The sequence below is a fragment of the Euprymna scolopes genome, chromosome 34 (genome assembly GCF_053919585.1).
Source record: "Euprymna scolopes isolate OS-2025 chromosome 34, ASM5391958v1, whole genome shotgun sequence".
NCBI classification, from domain to species: domain Eukaryota; kingdom Metazoa; phylum Mollusca; class Cephalopoda; order Sepiida; family Sepiolidae; genus Euprymna; species Euprymna scolopes.
This window is the reverse complement of record NC_136515.1, coordinates 518201-543044: the sequence shown is the minus strand read 5'-3', so window position 1 is coordinate 543044 and position 24844 is coordinate 518201. Positions and strand designations below refer to the sequence as shown.

The 24844-nt window shown below is 30.5% G+C and overlaps 1 protein-coding gene across 4 annotated transcripts in view; it reads left to right on the top strand.

Annotated features, from left to right (window-relative positions):
- Positions 1-24844, top strand: part of LOC145259067 (low-density lipoprotein receptor-related protein 8-like) — a 116332-nt gene that overhangs the window by 22442 nt on the left and 69046 nt on the right. For 2 of the 4 annotated variants that reach the window (XM_080116695.1, XM_080116693.1), the window contains exon 2: positions 9275-9388. The exons of the other annotated variants lie outside the window; for them this stretch is intronic. In XM_080116695.1, the coding sequence (XP_079972821.1) occupies positions 9275-9388 (114 nt within the window). The remainder of the gene's footprint in view (positions 1-9274; positions 9389-24844) is intronic. 4 annotated transcript variants of the gene reach the window in all.

Below are 24844 nucleotides of genomic sequence, written 5' to 3'. Positions count from 1 at the left end.
ATTATCTCTACTACAGTATTATATGCATGCAAACACACACCACTGTGTCGATCAATATGTCCATAATTGATCACCTCATTAATTGCAATTTAAAATTTTCACTACACTTTATGTACAGGGTTCATTCCTAAACTAATTAACTGATCATTATGAATTTTGGAATACAGCTGCTAGGCATATGGGGTCCAAATCTGGGCCACATTTAGTTTTTTTGTTATTCGACTTATTCGGTTACTGACTTATTCGGCTACAGACATTCGCCTATAGACATATTTAGTTACAGACATACAGATGTATTCAGCTTCAACGTATTTTGTTACGGACATATTCAGTTAGTGACATATTTTGCTACAGACATATTTGATGATAGACTTATTCAGCTATGGACATATTGGTGTATATAAGTAGTTAATATTGAATATTTTTTTATGCACCTTGAGGAAAAACATTATTTTTGCAATATGGTATTAGTTAAATATAGAGGAGTGGAGTTGATTGCAATAAATCCAATTCCTGACTCCGAATTAATTTCTGCATAAATTTCTAACTCTCAACTCCAACAAATCTGACTCTGATTGACTTTGCTGTATGGTTACCTCAAAACTAATCCAATAACCGTATCCTGTTTTATTTTAAAGATGCTGCTATCATAATTTTTTTCTTTTTGCATCTGTCTTCTTGTTTGTTTGCATGTTGTTGTCGTCATGCGCATTGTTTGCATGTTGCTATGTGCATTGTCTGCATGTTGCTATTAGTGATGGGGCGATTCAGTTATTTTTCCTGATTTCAATACAATTTCAAATTCCAATTCTTTTAAATTTCTAAATATAGAATTTTTTTTAGGGGAGAGTGGATCACCACAAAAACCCATGTAATATATGCATATATTTTTGCAAGCGTAAAAATACATGTGTGGCTTAATCTATGGATTTTAGTTTTATTGGTAGTTTAAAGTCAATAAATATTTATCATTTCATTATTAATACATGGCATGTATAATTAAGTTTTAAACAAAACCAAAAAAATAAAGAAAATAATTGTTTTTAGCATTGGAAAATAGGCAGATATTTTTCCGATTCTGATACCCCAAAAAGTTCCAATTTATTTTTTATTACCGATTTTGATTCTGATTAATTGTCCCAACACTAGTTGCTATGTGCTTTGTTTGCATGCTGTGTGCATATACATACATTTCTACCAACTACCATTATGTGTGCGTAAAAAGAAAGTCATAACTCCAGAGTAACTTCCTTTCTCTTTACATCAGATTAACAACTGAATTTCTGAGGGTCCGTAGTGTGCACACTTTATTTGTGTGTACCTTGGTTGAACCTCTGCCAATAGAACTTGTGTGCAATTGGACATAAGACCAAAATAACATCTCCTTTTAGCCTTTTATACCCCATAGATGACTTTATTCGATTCCAGACTTTAAGGAGTTTTTCTTTACAGGTAAAAAATTTGCAGGCATTTTAATAAATCAAATCAGAATGGGATGGGAATATCCGACAAAATGAATTCTTTTTTTCAAAAATTGGCTAAAAAAATGGGAAACTGTTTTTGATGCACTTTTTTTTTTTTTAATGGAGTTCTTATTTACTTGCCTCCCCACGAGGGCAAAGTTAGACACTGTCGTTTTTTATGTGGGGAAAATCCAGCTCCCCAAAACGGGTCGTTCAGAATTAAGACAAAATAAAATCTGTCTCAGTCAAGTTCTCCTTCAACTGACTGAGAACAGAAAAGATGGAGTACTGTATCAGAACAGATATTTCACTTTGCTCCCTATTGAAATTTAGAATGATGGAATTTGTGGTCATAAAAAAACTTCTGCAAAACCATTTCTTGACTTCATGTTACGACCTGTGAGATGTGGTGTTGACCGATTCCGACTCACCATATATGGCAATGTTCATAGACTTGCCTACTAATCTGAAAAGTTTATCTTATATAAATAGAGATTTTGTTCGTCTGTCCGTCAGTCACAATTTAATTTTAAACAATAAATAGATTGCAGGATTTGTCTCATTTTGAAATATCAGAGATCTTAACTACTTTTAGAAAAAGAAAATATTGCATCAATAGTAAATAATAAATTCTCAATAATTAAAACGATTGCCATGATCTGAAATCTTGACATCTTCAATCTAATGTCCTACTTACTGAGAGAGACTTTTCCTTTATGGTGTGACGTCAGATATTTATAATTTACGTCATGTTTTGAAACAAGTGATAAAATAAATGAATGGATCGAGAGCAATGGAAATTATTTTAATAATCAAAAACAATTTATTTTGCCTTTAGCTATGTATTGGCACTAAAAATGTAATAGTTAATATATATACTAGAATTTGGGCCCTATGGAATTATAATTCTTTTTTTTTTTTTAAATACGAAGTTGGCCGTTTTCAGGAATGCATCCAAAACATTGCCTAATTTTTTGTCATTGTGAAAAAAGAATTTCATTTCAAAGACAAAATCCATATTTTCTCATCTAGTTGCAATTAGTTTCATTTCCAAAAATAATTCTCATATAACAAAAAATTATTTAAAAGTTCAGATTCCCAATAACGTCCGATATTTCTCTTCTTTATAACCTACATTTTATTCAGTAAAATTTAAACTAAAACTGATTCCATATTTTAGCGCGAGTTACTCAATCTCAATTTTGTGTTATTCTTAATTTAAATAATTTGGATTTTGAACTTAACTTTTAAAAAATTTAAATCTCTATTAAAAAAAGAAATCAAATAAATCCACATCAGTTTTTCTATTAATAAATCTTGTTTCTTTTTTAAAATATGAGTTTTTTTTATAATCAATCAAGTTTTATTTTATCATTCAAAATTCTTACCAAACACCAAAAATGGGAAGTCAATTGAACAAAATTTGGATGAATCTTTACAAAAATAACAAAATAATAACAAATCTCATAAAATTTTAAAATAAATTTAGAAAAAGTTTTAAAACTTGTTTGATGCTATTTTTTTTTACTAATAAATTATAAAATCCTAAAGACCACTCAGGAATAAGGGTTACTAAACCATAATATTTAGTTAGAACTAACACGGTGAAAAAAAAAAGTGTTATTGAACTTCTTTGACTGGGGCAATTTCGTTTTGGTTATTCTTTGTTTTGTATTTTTCTCCTCTTACCAATTTTGAGGTAATTTTGTATCCAATATTAATTAACTTATTCTGAACATTCATTTGAGGCAGATATTTTTAATTAGTGCTTCTATATTATACAAACGAAAAATATTAAATTAAAAAAAAAAAAATGGTACCTACATAAATTATGCCGCAAATAGTAACATATCCAAAAATTACAGAAAACAATAAGGTAGAAAAATAATTATTAATGAAAAACTGTTTTCAGTAAAGTTTATATGTGGAATCAAGTGATGTAAGCAATAGAACTTAATTATCTCCCCTGTCAACTTATCTCTTTTTAGTAAGCCTAATATAATAATTTTGCTTCCTTTCACAAATTTCTTTTGTTCATTAATATTTCTACCTTATCAGTTTTTAGTAACTTTGGGATATATTACTTTCTGAGACCTGACAATTATGTAGGTACCACTTGTTTCACTTAAAATTCAATATTTTTTCTATTTCTATAATATAGAAGCATCTTTTAATTCTTTTTCTATTAAACACCCATGCAAGAAATAAATTACTTTTCCAAACATTCATTACGCTCTCCTAACCTCATCAGCCAGAATGGCTTAGGGTTTGAGGTAAAAAAAATTATCTGCTGTAAAATACTAGAATGGCTCATGAATACAGGATCATTTTACATTAAATTTAAATGCAAAGCTCATCCACATTTTAAATTTTAAATGATAAAATACAATAATCACCTAAAGAATGTAGAATCTCATTCTTTTGGAATAAGGGGAATGATTCAGTGGAGAATATTTATCAAACAAAAAAAAAAAATTGGTTTAAAGAGATAATATAGTTTATGAAAAATAAAAGAGATTAATGTAGTTTACTTAAAGCATTGTCTAGGATGGTCCGTTAGCCATATCCGGTCTGCCAAAGTTTTTCATCCAGCCTGCAGAGCTCTTATGGAAAATGTAAAATATCAGGAATGATTTTAAAAACGAAATAAGTGAAAATAGTGTAGTGTTTTTGGTTTTGTTCAGAAAATGAATAACAAATTCTTTTGGAGAACTAGTTTCACTAAAAAGTAAAACTAATGAGTAAAATACATCCAGGTAATTTTTTTGTATTTTGGCCCGCATAGTTCTAAAAATGTTAGCAGTATGGTCTCCATTCAAAAACTTTGCAGACCTCTGGTCTAGGGTGTATATAAAAGAAATTTATAGAAGGCAATACAATGCAGAGGTGCAACATATAGATAGAAACTGAAGCAAATTAAGATATAATGGTGCAATTCACTTTTATTAATACAATATATATGTATTTTAAAAAATATTTTATATTTGCATTGCTTTCTTACGTCAGCTGAGTTAGATGGAAGTTCTGTGTTGTATAATATTTCGGGAAAATTTTTCTTCGTCAGACGTGTTTTCAACTTAGATCCAAACGCAAATAAGAACACAATAAAAGTACAAAATATAAGAAAAAAATACTTTATTAAAATAAAAGTGCATAGTTTATTCCGTTTTATTTTGATCTTATTTTTTTAAGCTTATGAAAATGAGGTAAACACCATAGGTCATAAAACATCATAGGTCATAAAAACAGTAATGAATCAAAGCAAAATTGCTCCAGTTACAAAACAACTAAAAATAATTTGTTCAATAACATTCACATTTAAATTGTTTTTATTTGCATCTAATTCACCATTAAACTTCTTTCTAAAGATTTTTAGACTTAAATATTATATATTTTACTTGGATTTTTTTTTTTAGAAATCGCTCCAGATATGTCATAAAGCTACTTGATGTAAGTAGTTTAAAAAATACTACTTCAAGATCAAAAAATAGCCAACAATAAGTGTTAGATGGATAGATTCCAATCTAAAAAAAGACAGCAAATTTTCCCCTTTTCTCAGAAACATTGCTCATGAAATATGAGGATTAAAGGATGGAATAAAGAAAGTGGGAGTTATGAGGCTGCCAAAAGTAAAATGATGATCCACTTTCTACTCTCTAAAAATTTAAAAGCAAAAAAAGCATTGTAGTTGATTTGTTCTAAACAAATGGAAAACATATTTTTGAAGGCGCCCCTGAATATCAAAGAATAAAAAACTTGACAGATTTTTTGACTTGAAGTGAAAGAATTCTATAGTTTTCATATTTAACAGATGAAACGGACACAAATGAATTAAAAATGTTTTGATTTTTTTTTTTTACGTTGATAAAATCAATTTAAAAAATTTTTTTAATTTAATTTAAATTCAATTAATTAATGTTCTTCAGCTATTTCTTTAGACAACAATGTGTAAAGTCCTTATTTATTTGCCTCCCCATCCGCCAGGGGCAAAGTTAAACACAAGGTCGATTTTTAATGTGGGGAAAATCCAGCTCTTGAAAAAGAGTCATTTTAGATTGAGACATTCTAGACTCTCACCCTCTTGGTTCAGAAGCATGCTGGCGCCAGTGGAAAACATTCAATCGCCTGAGAACAGGAATAGGGCGATGAAAAGTTGCTATAACCATATGGGGCTACAAAACTGAGCCAACCATCTATGAATGTAAAGAAGAGATCCATACGATGCAACACTACCTTGTCTTCTCTCTATTGTCCAACCAGTGCAGCTTGAAAGATTTTGCAGAATATAACAATAATGCAAAGAACTGTGTAAAAATGTGGAGAAAGTGTTGCATGACTTTATACTTCAAAGACATGCAAAGAAGATGTGGTATTGTCAGCATCATCGTTGTTGTCATAATTATCAAAATCATTGTTATCAGCATTTTTCATCATCATCACCATATAATGCAAAAGACTGCATAAAAAAGTTTAAAAGACATGCAAAGAATAGTTAAAAGTTACTGTCATTTATGGGGGGGGGGGAATTTCGACTCTACTTTTATAATTTTAAACTTTTATACTTTTATGGAAATCACTCCAGACAAGGTATAACACCACTTGACTAAAAAATACCACTTCAAGGTAAAAAACAAAACTAGCCAACAGTAAGTGTTAAATGAATAGATTCCGACCCAGAAAACAGCAATTCTTCCCTCTTTGTCAGAAACATCACTCATGGAAAGTGAGGACTAAAGGATAAAATAAGGAAAGAGATGGGAGGCTGCCAAAAGTAAACCTAAGGTTCGCTTTCTACTCTACATAAAATACCATTATCAAGCACATTATGCAAAACTTCCTGGTCTGCCCTCTACTGTCCAATCGCTGCAGTTTGGAAGATCTTGCAAAAATATAAAAAATGCAAAGGACTGCATAAAAAAACAGGAAACTGTTCTATGACATCATGGTTTCAAAGACACAGAGAAGAAAAAAGCAAAAAGGAAATTCATCTTGTAACATATAAATCTAGTATAGAAGAAAGAACTCAAATAGATTATCTGCTGGTTAAGAAAAAGGACAGAAAGCTGTTAAGTGAAAAGAACCTGTGAAGAAATTATAACACAACACAAAACTGGTTCATTACAATTTCATGCTAAAGAAAGCTCGTGAGGTAAAGAGATTTCATCCTCAGGAGAAAAGTGCAGAGGTTGAATGAAGAACATATGAATTGCAAGTGATGGAGTAGTCAGTTACCAGCTCCACTGTCAAATGGTGACAGAATGAGGAAGTTGGGAATTGTAGTATTTAGTGAATAAGGAAATGTATCTGGTGGCAAAAGATGGAAGCAATAATAAAAAAAAAAATCCTGGAAAGAGGTTGAGTTTGAGGTTTCAAGTCTCCACACACAGTTGTCTTTTAAAAATAATATAAATATAAAATCATATTAATCAATAAATATTTTATAGAAATTTAAAAAATAAGATAATTATTAAATGCTATCTGGAGTAAAAGGAGACAAAAAAAAAATGACTTGTTTGAATAGAAAGTAATGGAATACAAAATTAAAATATTTGACGGTTTAAAGTCAAAGAAGTGCAAAATCTCTTTAGCATATTTATTTATAAAAAAATTAAATTTGATATTTCGATTCATAACAAAATCTTAATCTGGAAAATGCAGTTTTTAAATTTTTTTTTTTTACTTACCAAGGCAATGTGTTTATTAATTAAAAGAGATTCTGCACTTGTTTGGCTTTAAACCGTTAAACTTTTGAATTTTGTATTCCATATCAACAGCGCTTACTATAAACGGTGGACTTTCTTAGAAAGTAATGTATTTTTAGATATTTTTTTTTACAGAAGCCAAGGGGTGGGGTGGGGGGAAATGTCAGGATTACTTCGACATTTAATGTATAAGAATATTTAGTGAGTGAGACAAAACATGTTTCCACTCTAAAAGTTTTTTCAGAAATAAGTATTTTCAGAAAGTAACGTACACTAAATAAAATATATTTCCTACCAATAACATAGTGGAAGGGAGAAAAAAATAAAATAGAGTTGTTTGAATCAAATATCGATATTTGGATCTGAATTTGAAAATCCGATCTATATATATATATATATATATATATATATATATATATATATATTATCTATTTTGAGTATTTATTTTGGCAGTGCTCAATGTGTAAGTAGAGCTGGGTGGTAAGTTTCGGAAATATGTATGGCAATTAAGCTACACAAAATTTTCCGCGTTTCATTCTCATGAGGATTCCTCAACAAATCCTGATGAGGATGAAATACAGAAAATTCTGTGTAGCTTAATTGCCATATTTTCTATACTTACTATTTACACACACACACACACACACACACACACACACACACACACGATAATATTTTAAAGTTTATTTTAATAATTTTTTTTAATTCCCCTGCTATTTTTTGATCTCTCTACGATTTTGTAAATGTATTTTCAATAACTGAAATGAGTTTTCTTTCATGCTTACAGAGTAGACATTGTCTAAAATGTGGCCAACAGATATTGTAAACAATAATTTGAAGAAAACCTTTGAAAATGATTGAAATTATTGTACATTTTTAGGTTTTATAATATAAATAACTTTTAATGTCATTTTTTTCTATATGTTATTTTTTCTGGTATCCAAATTTGATAAAATTCAACTGATTTTGAAAAATTCATCCAAGTTTTAAAGACAATTAGCATTTTTTAATTTTAAAGTCAATTAGAATTAGAACATTTTATGAGATGATAATATTTATTCAATAAATACATAAGTCAATATTAGATTTAAATTTCAAAATTCATGAAAACTTTTTCAACTACTATATTTAAAATTAGAATTATATAGATATTTTTTATAATCATAAAATATAAGTATAAATAAGTTTTTATAATCATTAAAAATACATGTAAATAAAAATATGAATAAAAATAATGTTGATAAAGAAACAAAATTTGTTGCTTGTGTAGGATAGTGATATTTTATACCAACGCATTTCATGTGAAAGCATTATTACGTACTTCATGTCAAAATTAGAATAAATTCAAAACATTAGGAAAAATGCTCCAGTAGAAAAATGATTACAAGTAAAAATATAATTTATTTAATCTATCAATTTATAGTTTTATTGTATGTTTTATGTTGAAAAGTTAGCAATATCCAGGGGAGTTAACTGCAATCAATCATTTTTATTAAATAATAACAATCTGCTATTTTTAAACACAAAATGTTGGAATGTAATTATAGATGTTTTTTTTTTAAATACATCTAGCACATCTACTGGAGCATTTTTTGTAATTTTTGTAATTTATACTAATTTCAACATGATGTGTAAGTACGCATTAATGTTTTCATCTGAAAAGCGTTGGTTTCAAACATCATTGTTCTACACAAGCACCAAATATTTTTACTTGTAGATATTATTTCAATTTTATTTTTATTTTCAATTTTATTTCATTTTTTTTTTTTATTAAAAATTTTCAAAAAGTATTCTTGAAAATATTGTAATTTTTGTAATTTTATAACAATTGAATACTCCTACCTGAACCTCTTCCCTAAAACCCATTACCTTATCCCTGCAGTGCACAACTACTGGGGTCGGTTAGTGTGAAGTGATCCTGTGTGTTTTCCTTCAATTTCCATTTGTAGCTTAACCCCTTACATTGAACAACCAGTGTATAGGTCAGAAAATGGTTATCCCCACCCCAGAAAATTGCCATCCCCACCCCAGATAAATTTACAATGATTGTCCACATCTCGTTTCTCCACCCTGTGATGATTATTCTTGGTGTTGTTTTACCCTCTGTAGGAAATCATTGTCCGAATCAGGACTTCGATTGCAAAGACGGCAAATGCATTCCCTTGGCGTGGACATGTGACAACGAACCCGACTGTCACAATGGAACTGATGAAAAAAACTGTGGTAAGTTAGCAGCCAAAAAGATAATAGTAACCAGACTTAGTGACTATTATTATTATTGGTTATTTTAAATTTTCAGGCATTTTTGTAGGCCTGATTGCACTTCCTCTTGTGCACTGGCTTTCATCCTGACCTTCCAGCACAAGGCTGGAAGGTATGGATGAAGTTTTTGTGTTTTTTTTTTTTTGTAATTTAAAATTATACTTTTTATTTAAGCTGATTTTGGATTTTTGTTTGTATTAGTGTTAAAACTATGGCAGCACAAAATGGTCACAATATTTGATGTTTAGCATAAAAGGAAAGATTAATGAAAACCCCAAATGTAAAAATAATATGTGTTTTTGTCCTGCCATAATTTTAATACAGAAACTAAAAACTGATGAAATTAAAATTTGCTAAAATTATAAAAGTATTGGGGGTGGGATGCTTATTTAAAAAATTAAAAAGACATTTTTTTCATGTTCATGCAATTGTAAATAAGCTTAGTTTCGTCACCATATTTCTTTTCTCAGGCGAATTGATTTCATCAGGATCTGATTTAACAGATAAATTATTCAGTATCACGTTACCCAGATATTAATGTTTATCTATTCATACAAATCAATGTGAAAGATTGTCTTGTATTTGCAAGGAACGTCAGTGTTATCTTATGATAAATGAAAATTAATCGTAATTGAAACAATAATTATAAGCACATGACTCTATAAATCCAGGGCCTAATTAATAAAACAACTTTCAGACAAAATTCGACTTTATTCATCAACACAGCTTCTTTCTAGGGTGGTACACTGATTCTAATGCTTTTAACAATTCTGTGCCATTTCTGTAGAACAGTTTATCTTTGACTTAAAAAGACACCCTAGTTTCCGACATCACTTCTTCATTGGAGCCAAATTTCTGAAGCTTCTTTTGAGGTCTGCAAAACGCCATTAGTCACTGGAGGCTAAATTTGAAGAATAGGGCAGGTGTGGAAGCAGTTTGAAATGTAGCCCATGTACTTCTACATGTACTTGTAATCAATTTGTGACATGGTACATTGTTGAATGAACACCTTCCTTTATTTGTGGCCATTTTAGGGGTGATTTCTTTGTTCAAATGTATCAATAATATTATATAATATTTGGTTCTTCTTTTCTCAAGATAATCAATGAATAAAACACCTTGCACATACCAAAATACAGAGGCCAAAACCTTGCTTGCTGATGTTTGCACTGTTGGTTGCTTTGGAAGACGTTTATCTGCTGCTGTCAACTCAGCTAACTATCAGTTTTACTCTGGAGTCAAGTGTTCATGCTCTATCCATATTTCATCCATTGTCACATATCCATGCACGATAACTTTTTGTTGCTTTGAAACAGCTGCAAACAACCCTGTTGTTTTTGATGTAATCCATGTAGTTTAGCCCTAGTTGCAGTCAATTTGTGACATGGTGCATTGGTGAAAGTGCATTTTTTTTCTTCTTCATTTATGGTCATTTTGGGAGTGATCATTAGAAATTATAATATTTGCCATCAGAAGGCCTATTTCACATCATATAACTAAAAATACAGTCTGAATTTGTGAAAAAATTTTTATAAACGTACCATGTCATCTTGTTGTAATGCTTCTCGAACGATTCAATATCATTTTTGTAGAATGGTTAGATCTTTGCAAACCATGCACAATGGTATCGAATTCATTTTGGTAGCATAATTAGTTACTGAATTATGACCGTTCAAAGTTTGTTGAAAAGTAGAAAATTTTCTGTCTTTTGTGTTATTGGTTCAAAAACTGATTTTCACAATGTCTATCCAAAAATACAGGCTTTGAACCAGTGAAACATCTTTGCAGATGTCATCTTGTGTTAAATAAAAATGAATCATAATTGAAGCAATAATTATTAGATCAAATCAGCTTAAAGATTGGGCAAAATCACATTACTTATAAAAAATGTACAACAATGACATGTTTATGCAAGATTCATTTAAACAGCTAACACATTGAATCTTTGTAATATGATTCACAATGTAAGAGTGATCAAGCTATCTAGCTTTATTTATCTTTAGTTGACCTTTGACAACTAAATATTTTCGTTTATTATACAAATAGAAAAGTTACTAGCCAAACCCAGGAGTGATCAAGTTATGGTTTTCTTTTAATAGTAAATCAAAAAATTAATAAGATTTACACCATAAACAAACAAAAAAAAAACATACAGAAATGCAATTTGATAATAGGGCAAAAATTTTATTCACTAAAGTAGGAGTCGGCAACATCTGGCACGCAGGCTAAATCCGGCCCTCAAGTGAATTTTGTTTGATCTGTCACATTACTTAGAGCCTGATAAAAAAAAATTTTTTTTAATATTTATTTTTATTCCTGCAGTAAAATAATTGATATTGTTTAAATATAATCATATTAAATTTAGTAGTTGACAAGTGGTCCTATTTTTTTTAAGATGAGTCTGTTTTTATATACATAGAGACACTCAGTTGAAAAACACTAAAAGTAAAAAAAATAAATTGCTTGTCACTGAAAACAATAATATAACTAGAAGTAACTTGGAAAAAAAGCATCTATTAATGACACAAGAAAAAGAATTGTACATTTTTAAAAGAAAAAAGTTAAAATTTTGTTTACATTCAAATTTTATCAAAATAACCCCTATAATAGAAGGTAGAGCTTTATAAGCATCAAAACAAAGAGTTTATCTTTTTTTATATGAAATGTCGTTGGCTAAGAACATGACAGATGTGTTAGAGAAGTGTCTCCCCCCTTCTTCCTGCATATTCTTGAATGACGAAAGTTGTTAAAAGAAGTGCAGAGTTAAGTAGAATATCCGCATCATTCATCTTGTATTTTCTCACGCATCTTGCAAAGACGAGTCAATGTGAAACATAAAATTTGGCTCATATTTGTGGTGTCAACTCAAGTGAAAGAAAGACACACGTCTTAGATTCCATCCTGGCTGATGACGCATATTTCCAGAAAGCAAAAAGACTTAAAAAGAATAGAAAATCACAATAACTTTTTCAAAATTACTGCATTCGGCATAAAATAATCTAAGAATAGTTAATATATATATAAATACCTCCGTTCAGTCTTGTAAAACCATGGATACCCACTAGAGGGTGTCTACAAGTGAAATTATTGTGGCAAGAGTTGCGCAATCTCTAACCACACCTCTCCTGAGTCAGCACTGTTTTTAATTCCAGTTGTAAGTATAAGTTGAAGATGACTGGAAACAATGCCAAGATAAGTGGAGAACACAGACAACACCTAGCGTTCCCAAATGGTTACCCATCTAGTACTGGCCAGGTTCATTGTTGCTTAACTTTGGTGATCTTGCGAGAACTGGTGTGTCAACGTGATTGTACCGTAAAACAAAATAACCAAACTAAAAACCAAATCATATTTCATGAATAAATACTTGAAGAGATATAATGAACTCTAAAGTATAAAACCTTTTCCCCAAAATACTGAATTCGGCATAAAATAACCCAAAAAGAGTTGATATGCGATAAAAAAAACAAACAAAAAACAAATCCAAGAAAGAAGTTTAAGCATAAAATATATATTAACGAAGGCTGTTTCTGACGAAATTTGAATGTTTATACTTTTAAGTCTCAATATAAAATTCAGTGTATGTTTAGAATTACAATTATTTTAAAATACCAAAAAATCTTTATGATGTACATACTCATCATGGAATGAAAATATCATATTCCAAAAATCACATGGGGTTGGCTAGTAACTTTTCTATTTGGCTAGTAAATGAAAATATTTAGTTGTCAAAGGTCAACTAAAGATAAGTTTGCCTGTAGAGCCCTGTACTGTTGTACCACTTTTCATTTGTTATTGTTGTACCATGTTATTGGTAATATAATGAGGTAATTTGCTACATTTTATAAAGAAAATCATGTAGTCCTGCCCAGACAACTGATGTGGAAACATTTTTTTCATGATGACTGAAAAATCAACACCAGCAAGGGGAATAACCTATATATATATTTTAAGAATATAGAAGAATCGTTTTTCCTACAACAAAAACATAGATTCCCAAGTTAAATAAACAGATTCTGAAGAAGATTGTAAGTTACATCAACCAAAACACGGTGAAAATAACATCCAAGATGATCATTATCAATCCTCATCTTGAAAGTTCCGAAGCATCCAAATATCTTCAATGTACACTCTTCTGTCTTATGATGCTGATCGACTTTCACAATTTGTTTCTTTGCATCTAATTTACTTACATGAAATGTGCATGTCGGAAGTAAGTAATGTATATCTTTCAAAATATTCTAACTTTTAACATCATCTGACATATGCATCAGGCCTGCTTTGTAAACTCTTGAAGTATCTCATCCGCTTGTTAAAGTTTTTGTTCTGTGTTTCTCAGATTTTATGATTGGAGCATCACAGAGAATTTTTTTTAGCGGAGATTATTATTATTATTATTATTATTATTATTATTATTATTATTATTGTTTTTATTATTATTATTGTTTTTATTATTATTGTATTATTGTTATTATTTATTATTTTAATATTGTTTTTATTATTTATTTTCAATATTATTTCATTATTGTAATTATATATTTTTAAATTATTGTTTTTAGTATTTATTACTTTACTAATATTGTATTTTTGTTATTATTTATCAATTTTCTTATTGTTATTTTATTCATTTTAATTGTTATTAATTTATTTATCTACTATTTGTTATTTATTAATTTTCATTATTAATAATTATTCTTATTATTTATTTTTATTATTTTCTCCATTATTAATCATTATTATTCATTATTATTAATTGCTATTTATTATTTTATTCTTGTTTCTTCTTCTTCTTCTTCTTCTTCTTCTTATTATTATTATTATTATTATTATTATTAGTTAATACAACAGTTTGAGTAAATTGTCTCCTCAGATCTTTTAAACAACATTCATCAGATGAATAAATTTTCATGTTGAATCAAGTTGAACAAATCAAGAAAATTGTATCTTGAGTCATCCATCAATTGTTTATGAAAGATTCAGAAAGTTTGTGCACCATGATGATTCCTCGCTCATTGTAGCCAGAAACTTAGAGGCCAGCATTTTTCTCCAGAAAAATTTTGATTGTAATATAAGACCTTCCAACTTATTGCTTAACCTCTACAGACTATGAGAGCATTTTCCATCTCTTTTCATTGTGCCATGCTATATGCACAACCAGCACCAAAATTTGGTGTTGAACAATTGCAGATATTCAACCATACAGCATTTTCTTTATTACATGGTTTTGTCATGATTTGATGTTGTAGATGGCACATCTTGATGTGTGATCCATCAAGTTTCTTAGTTTGAGCAACCTTTATGTATTATTTGGATTCTTCAGACTACTATTCTAATCCTGAGTGTTATTTCCACAACATTCCGGTTGATCTAATCTCCAACCTTCTTCAGGTGTCTCTTGTCGAATTCAAGAATCTTTTTGTCAAACTCAGGAATCTACACAGAATTTTGAACAGCATCTTTGATTTAATCCATGGGGGTAGCATGCTTTCAGCCATGACTGGGTAGAAGTCCTAAGTAATTTGCAATTGTATTTTGGGAATCGCTGACAATGAGGATTAAACTTTCAAAGTCCATAAAAGTGTATCTTTTACAACTGAATTTTACCAAGTACTCTATCCACAGCATCACGTGTCTGGTATGACTGGCAGAACGAGAATGGGAATCTGTACAGAATTTTAAAGAGGTAGTTTGCTTTTGTCCTGTCAACCATGATCAATTAAGTAAGTAATTTGTAATTATATTCTTAGTGTTTCCCATACTGAGGATTGAACTATTAATCTCCAGAAAACTGTCACTTAGAACTGATTGTTGTTTAGCACTTTAGTTTGAAATTTTGTACAGATTCCTGAGTTTCTCAAATTGATTCTTGAGTTTAACAAGACACACCTGAAGGAAGTTGAAAGTTACATCACCAAGATATTGTAAGAATATCATCCAAGATGAGAAGAATTATCCGATAAAAAGAATACAAATTATCTTTCTTTTGAAAATTTTAAAACATAATGAATGTTTGTGTATTCATTCTTTTTGCGGACTGTTATCCTCATCTTTATAATTGTTTTCACCACATCTCAGCCAACTCATCCTCTGGCTTTCTTCAGGTGATTAACCATGACAGATTAGAAATGTTAAATCTTGTAACTTATGCTCAGTAATTACTGCCTTCCATCGTTGTTGTCTCACCACGTTTTGACCAACAAATCCTCTGACCTGTTTGGGTAGTATTGAAACTGCTATCTTCAGACAATGCTCACCTGGAATCATTGAGATTCAAAGCCTCTATCCACTGAGCCACGAGTCCCGAAATACTGGGGATAAGTTACAAGACTCAGTATTCCTATTCCGTCGTGGTTAATCACCTGAAGAAGGCCAGAGGATAAATTGGCTGAAATGTGGTGAAACAACGATAACTATGAAGATGAGGATAACAGTCTGTAAAAAGAATGAATGCATAAATTATGGAGTTTCCTCTCAAAAGATTCCAAAAATAAAACACAAAAAGCAACGAATGTCGCTGACAGGAAATATAAATTGCTTCCAAAATTCTTCTATCAAAAGATTTCAGCATTAAATATTTGAAAGAAGGCACTTTACATTTCGGACCGGCATCCTTCGTGGTGTAAATAGAAAAATTTCTTTATTATCTGATTTCTTTTTTATGAACTTCGTCAGGAATTCATTGAAGTCTCATTTTGCTGTTATTTTCAACAATCACGTATACATTTACACATTATTCTGCTGATAAATGTTAATTAAAAGAAGAAGACAATCTACAAAAATCTTTTATTTGTTGTTTTTATATTTTATATTCATCAACATTTTTAATAAGCATTGCAAATCACTTTGTGTCATTGCACCAGCTGTTTACCATTGTTTCTCACTGATCACAGTTGTTAGTTTTCTCTGGAATTTCATTGCCAATAAAAGTCTTCCCAAGATTCCAGTACACTTTGTGTTTTTTCAGTAGATATCTGAATGGTGCTCTCCATCTTTGTTTTTTTCTGTCTTCCTTAACTCTTCACAACCATTTTGTGCGATGCCAACTGTGATTGGTACAACCGTTTGGGAGAAGCGACTTCTTTTCTGTATTTGAAGTAAGATTACTGTAACATTAATATCCTTTAAACAACTTTCAGATAATTGTTGAAATAGATATTTTTTTTTTACTCTTTTTCATCGTAAACAAAGCATATTGCCGCTTGAAATGTAAGGGCTAACAGGATTGTGAGGGGTTAAGAAGTGAGATGTTTGTTCACATTACATTTATATATATATATATAATTGAATTATCAATGGACAAACATTTTGTCATTTATGACTTATTAGCATAGCTGAACCTAGCGAGATTCAAAACCAGAACTCTTGTAATCAACTTTTTAATCAACTTTTCAACTTTGTTTATTGAACAGATTCAAAACCAGAACTCTTGTAATCAAACTTTGTTTATTGAGAGCAATTTATTCCAATGATTACAAGAGTTCTGGTTTTGGATCTCGCTAGGCTCAGCTATGCTAATGAGTCAGAAATAATGAAACATGTGTCTGTTGATAATTTAATTTTAAATATATATAATAATTTCTGAAAGTATATTTCAGTTAAACCACACAGAATCTTTTGCATTTCATCTCCATAGAGAATTATCAGGCTAGAATGTAGGTACATGAAATGATTTTATATATATATATATATATATATATATATATATATATATATATATATATATATATATATATATTCATGCACTAAGATGAATCCAAGGGAACAGAAACTGGCAGCATATATAAATAAGGAAACTCCAATCTGCACATGCACACAATAACATCAGCATCAGCTGATAACACAGAACATGGTTGTGATGATTCAGGGATAGTGAAAAGTCTAAGGATGAAGAGCCCTATCTAGACTTCCACTGTTAAGCCAGTTAGAATACTGGAATCTTGTGGGAGGCTTATTGTCACTCAAATTCCTGGGAAAAACGTAACCGCTGTTCGTAATAAAAACTCTAAGGTAAATAGCCATTGGGAGACTGGAAAGTAGTTTGCAACAATGATACAAAGAAGCAGAGAGTGTTGGAAATCTGAGGAGACTTTCTGTCACTCAGATTCCGGGGAATATCAATTAGTTTTGATAGCAAGCAATTACTTTTAAGGCCTTGTGTGAAAGCTCTTAGTGAGTAAATAATAACATTTGAAAGAATCATCAATAATATTTTGTAATTAGAGTTATTCGTTTTTGAATTATTTGGATTACTGTTCTCATCTTAGATGTTATTCGCATAACGTTTCAGTCAATGTAACTGTCAACCTTCTTCAGATATGCTTTGTTGAATTTAGGAATCTTTATGGAATTACGAATGAAATTCCATACAGATTCTCGAGTTTGACAATATGCACCTGAAAAAGGTCAAAAGCTACAACGACCATCAACACCCCCCCTCTCCTCTAGCTGTGCCTTAATCTAAACGCAAATTCCATGAACAAAAGCTTCTTTCCTAGAATTTCCCATCTGTGAAACTTTATTCTGCTGGCCTGCTTTCCAGCTGACTACAATATGGTCGTCTTCAAGTCCTGTGTAAACAAGTTCTTGTTGAGCCCCCTTCCCTCTTTAAATAATCCATTTCTGCCTCATTTCCACTACTAATTATGAATACACTGTTGTCTCAATGACTACTGTACACTCATTAACCCTTATGCTCAAGTGGCCTTTGGGCCTTGTATAGGTGGTGACTCCCATGTAAAAAAAAAGGTGCAACTTGATTATAGTGTGTCCTCAAAAAAATGCATTTCCAAGAAAAACATTATTACATACTTATGTGTCATGCCGAAATTAGTATAAATTTAAAAAATTACAAAAAGTGGTCGTGTAGAAAAATAATTAGAAGTGAAAACAGAATTTTTTGAAGTTGCTAAATTAACCCTTTAAAAGATGGAAATCAGGGAGAGATAACTGCATTCCACTGATGACACTTATCTTTCCGGTCAGCCATCTTGCTTCTTCTCAATAATTCTGCACACTTTATTTAAAAATTAGTTCTAGCACATCTTCTACTGGACCATGTTTCATAATTTTTGGAATTTATACTAATTTCGACATGACATGTAAGTACATAATAATGGTTTTCCCTGAAATGCCTTTGTTCGAAATTACATGATTAGGTCGGACGACACACTAAAGTAAAGTTGCACCAAAAAAAAAAAAAAACCTTATTCAAGATGAGAACAGTAGTCTGAATAATCCAAATCATTGTCATCTTAAAAATCTCAAAACAGATTATTCATTCGTCTTATTTTTTATAATTCTTGAAATGTTCTTTTGAATGTTACGGTAAGTACAATGAAGCGGAATTTCTTTAAAGGTTTATGTGCACGTGTAACTTTTGTAGAGCAAAACAGCAGGAATTAAAATACTTAAGATTTCTGAAGAATAAATTGGATCAATGAAAGGAAATAAGCAGAAATATTCAATCTGTAAATAAAAATTTGATTTTAGTAAAACGAAGAAGAAAATTAAAATGTAAATGAACTCAAGTTCTTGGAAGATAGTCCATCAGTAATATGATAAAATGAGACAAAAGTTAATATCCAACTTATATATAGAGAGAGAGACAGATATAATTTACTAGAAACTCATTAACAAACAAAACCAAACTTTTAATTTGTTTATCTTTATGCGATATAGAAATCGATATGTTAACAGAACGTTCAAATAAGTTTCAATTGGGGTCAAATTACTCATAGGCTAGTATTACATTATTAGCACTTAAAATGTAATAATTTAATGAATATTTAGAATTAAAAGAATATATTTTAATTCAATTATTTCTGCTCATTTCAAAAGATAAATAAAAAAAACTTTATTGGAACATTTTTTTGGCCAACACTTTTCATAGTAATCATTAGAAATAAGGGGTAAAATCAATTAAAAATGTGGTCAAAAGACCATAAATAACTAACAAGGTAAGTAAAATAAAAATAATATATATATATATATATATATATTGAGAGAGAGAGAGAGAGAGAGAGAGAGAGAGAGAGAGAGAGAGAGAGAGAGAGAGAGATCAATTTAGTGAACAAAATAAAATAATATACATATATATATATATATATTATTATTTATTCAAAGATAAACATTTACATTTGGTCACTACAAACAGCCATCTGTTTCAGTCAATGAGACTTCATCAGGCGACTATGAACCATCTGACTCTAAAGAAAAAAGCACTATCTAACAACCTTGTTGAGTTCATTAGTTCCTACTTTTGAATATCTCAAGCCTGGATTTGGGAGAGGAGGAAAAGAAACTGATATAAACATTCTTAAAATACTCCCATAAGTTCCAAATTATTGATGTATAGCAACCACCTCAAGAATTGTGAAATGTTTTTCGAGTGTGTTCTGTGCAAGATAGAGAAATCTTCGTCTGTGTACCCTCCAGTGAAGACTTGACACTGTAATAAATGCTCAATAATGACTGACTTATGAGCTTGTAAATGCCTGGATGGTGGCCATTTTTTGTGCCTACATATCGAAGGGGAGATGTGTAAAAAAATTCTAACTTCCAAGAACTATTAAAGCAATAAACTACCATATTATATTGAGTGGAGGAGATACCATCCTTCTGAAAGGAGGAGAAAGCACTTTTCATCGTAAACACCATTTGAACTTTAGTTGCAGAAACAATGCAAAACGACTGTAAAAATTTTGTGTGAAAACTCTGTGCTTTTAACACTAATCCGTTCAGTTATATTTTGGAGTTCAGCATCTAGTTTAGTACTAGAGCAAATCAACAAAGTCCGATGCACTAAGGTTTTGATCAAATTTATTTTTCTTATTTTAAGAGTACGAATCGTAGCTAATGTACTGATCTGTTTTCCTCTATTCACACATGACAAAACTCATATCTGATTTTTTGGCAAGAACATCTAAGAACAGTAATGAGCCATTTATCTTACCCTCTGTACTTAACATCAATGTAGGTTGAAGCAACTTTAAATGTTTTAACAGCTTCCGCACGTGATGAACATATGACAACAATGTCATCTAAATAATGGAAATAGCACACCGGTTTACGTAACCGATCAAACAGCAGTTGCACTTGAAATTCAACAAAAATATTGGCCAATATTGGATGCAAAAGACTTCCCATTGCTACCCCATCAATTTGACAATACATGTTTCCGTTAAAGCTGAATTCAACAGACAGTAGCTAAACCCATGAGCTCAAGAAATATATGGTCAGGAAATGAAGGCTTAGCTGGGGAGCTATAATAAAAACTATTGGCACAGATCCCGATAGATATCGAGATAGAGGCACATTAGTGAACAAACTAGATAACATAGCTAACCAGTATTCAAAAAACCTTTAACCTCATAAACACATTATGAATAAATTTAATAAACCAACAAGAATAAGGAATGTAGAATCCAGAGTATGTCCCCAGAACAGGTGTGAGGATCTCGGTTAACCATCTTCCCAATTCATGCTCGGTGGAACCTATCATTGAAACGATAGGTCTCATAGGAATATTTTCCTTATGGACTTGAGGTAAACCATACATCCTGAGGCGTTGGAAACCCACAGGATGAATTCGATCATAGGTTTCTTGGAAAGTCATCCTCCTTTATAAAGTTTGAGAAAACGAGATTGTAGTTTAGTTTCTGTTTTGTTGTGTCCTATCACTAACATTGTTTAAATGCTAGAATTTTGTAGTCTTGCCATCATTTTTTCGATATAATCACTGTGGTCAAGAATGACAACTCCTGAGCCTATATCTGGTTTTGTAATATAATTATCATTATTGGACTTGAAGGCTTTAATGGTTTTAAAGGTGTTGACTTGCAACACAAAGGATTTCGAGTTAATTGGGCTATTGATGAAACTGAGCAAAATCAACATGACATGCTTTTAGTGATGCTGCATCTTCAGATGAAGAAAGCATGTGTTTCTTAAGTTGTATATACATCATTTCAAATTCAGCAAACACCTTCTTCTTATTAATAAGTGAGGGAGGTATGCCAAAATCAAGGCCTTGTGAAAAGACAACTCAACCAGAAATTGGAAAAATTAGTCCCTATTTTCCAATCCCAAAAATGATTCTTTTAATTATTTTTTTTTTATTTGATTTTGTTTAAAACAAAATCTTCCACTCTGGTATTAACAATGAAAAAATAAATATTTATTTATTTTAAATTACTAGTAAAACTAAAAGCTATAAATCACCCCCACACAAGTGTGTTTTTACATTTAAGGAAATATCTGCACATTTAACATGTGTTTTATGGTAATAAGGAAAAAAATAACAGTTTTATAGTTAAATATTTAGAGATTTATAAAGAATTGGAATTGGTAATTGCATAGGAATCGGTAATTGTATTGGAATCAGGGAAAATATTGGAGTCATCCGATCACTAATTTTGGTGTCTAACAAGAAATATTTAGAAAAATTTTAAGTGTGCCTTTCACTAGTTGACCCGAATCAAACTTTTTCTTAAGAAGAAAACTCAGAAAAAAAAAGAAAAAAAAATACCTCAATGATTAATATATATACTAGTTATAGGACGATTTCAATATTTTTCTTGATTCTGATACAATTACCGATTCCGTACTAAATTCCTGATTCTGATACAATTACTGATTCCGATTTTGATTCTTTATAAATCTCTAAATATTTAACTATAAAATTGTTATTTTTCCCTGATTACTGACAAAACACATGTTAAATGTACGTATATTTCTCAAATGTAAAAATAACGCATTTGGGGAGATGATCTAACGATTTTAGTTTTACTGGTAGTTCAAAATCAATAGATATTTATTATTTTATTATTATTACCAGCAGTAGAAGATATTGTTTTAAACAAAATCAAATAATAAAAAAAGGTAATTAAAAGAATTGTTTTTGGCATCAGAAAATAGGCACATATTTTCCATACCGATTCCGATACCCTAAAAAGTTATGATTTTTCTGATTCCTGATTCTAATTCCGATTAATCATCCCAACACTAATATATATGCACAAATCAAATAAAATGAAATAACTAATATTATAGATGAAAAAAAGAAAAGATTCTCAAATTCTGTAAGAAAATATAATATATAATATAAGATGCTATATGTTGTTGGAAATACCAAAAATAATGCTTGATCCGAGCCAAACTTTCTATTAAGAAGAAAACTTAGAAATAAAAAATACCTCAGTTATTAATATATATATGTACACAAATCGAATAGAATGAAATGACAAACATTTAAAAAAAATTTTATTCCATTTTCACTCCAGACAAGTAGGGGACTACTATCGGGGATATAAGTTGCAGGGATACTATGTAGGGAGTTGAGCAGTAAGATGTCTGTTCACATTACACTTCTACATGTCAGTACAGTTGGGAAAACAGGAACCTGGAAGGGAGTTCCAAAGTCTAGTTCTTGGGAAGAAACTATTGGAGTAGAAGGCCTTTTTACATCTAGGGATCTCCACTGTGCAGGGGTGGGATTTTACTGATTGACGGTTTGTTGGGGGTATTTATGTCGAGGGGGTACAAGGGCTTGTTCATCAGAGAATCCACCATTAAAATACTTGTAGAATAGGCAGAGGGATGCAACATTTCGTCAATGGAACAGAGGTTGAAGCATGGATGACAGTTCAGGACCTACCAGGTTGGTAACTCTCTTTTAAACTCTGTCCAGAAGCGAGAGAACAGTACCAGATACACCAGCTCAAATGTGACAACAATACTCCATACATGGGCGAATGGTTGTCTTGTAGAAGTACAGGATAATTTCAGGCGTAAATCACTTTCTAGCACAGAGAGCCCAACCCTGGCAATGTTCTCATTGTATCTGTTCCAACTCATGTATCCTGTGAATGTTACGCCGGGGAGTTTGAAAGAAGTGCTTTCAGGTAATGTATCTTTAGCCATAGCTATTGGTGACTGAGATTTCTTGTAATTATTGAAGAAAACAAGCTTAGTCTTGACAGCATTGAATGTGACCATCCATTTTTGTCCCCATTCCACTACAGATTATAGATCTTTCTCTAGTGTTTCTGCTATTTCCTTACATATGTGTTTATTTGATATCCCCTCGTACCTGTTATAGAGCGTGGTGTCATCAGCAAATATACCCATCTCATAGACAATTTTATCAAAGAGGTCATTTATCAATATTAAGAATAATAAAGATCCAAGGCTAGACCCCTGAGGTACACCCACATTTTTAGATATACGACCGTCGAGGACAACCTGGATTCTTCTCTTATTTAAGAAGGATTTAATTATGTTAAGTATTTGTCCAGTGATACCGTATGATCTGATTTTCCTGAGAAGACCATCATGCCATACCCTGTCAAAAGCCTTAGATATATCTAGGCCTACTGCTCTACCTTCCCCTGCTTTATAGACGAAAAAGAAATTGTCAAAACCTGTAACCAAAAACAAAAACTTCTGCACTCTTAGCATATGAGAAAAAAAAAAACGTTTGGAAACCACTCCTTTCTCACATAAAACTGCTTGAAGTGCATTCAGCATGCTAGTAGATTTCTTTCTTTTTTTTTTCTTTTCTAATTTTATTATTTCTGCACCAGAAATGTCAAACGCATGACATATGACCTGTGACATGACTCTGTCGGAAAACTAACGATTTTATATATAAAAATTAGAAACTCACAAGCAAACTTTGGATTTGTTTATCTTATATATAAATAAATTTCAATGTTTGTGTGTGTGCTATAAAAATCGATATATTAGCAGGTTGAACAATCAAATACCTTTTAATGAGGATTGCACTTTTCAAGGAGTCTAAAAACATCACTGAAAGTTTTTTCCACCTCGAGTCACTAGCAGCAATTATCAGTTTGGTTGGTAAAATTACTGAAATATATTAGAACGTAAAGAAACACAATTCATTTTTTTAAATATTTTTTTTTGTTTAATAAAATTAAGAAAAAGAGCATCTCAATGATGAATGTATTAAACAAAAAAGGTTTAATCGTTTAAATAATTATTTTTATTGGTATTTTCAAGATTCAAAATAATTCACTAAAAACGCAATTAGTTTTGAGTATTTTAATGCCATTTTACATCATCGTCAACAAGTATTTTTTTTTAAGCAAACATCACCATGCTAACATTTTTTTTGGTGTTCTTCATTATTAGAAGGAAATTCGAAAATCAAAAGATTAAATTTCAAGTAAAACCAATGATATTCACTTTATTGTCATATCACAGTAATGAACATATCCAAAAATTACAAACAAACAATAAGGTAGAAAATTTAATTATTAATAAAAATAATCTTCGAAAACAATTAGTGAAAATTGAATTATTGACATAAGATTTCCAAAAATATTTAACTCTCTTTTTTTTTCAAGCAAAACTCAATTTTTGCGACACCTAGATGCCGAAAAACCTTCTACTTAT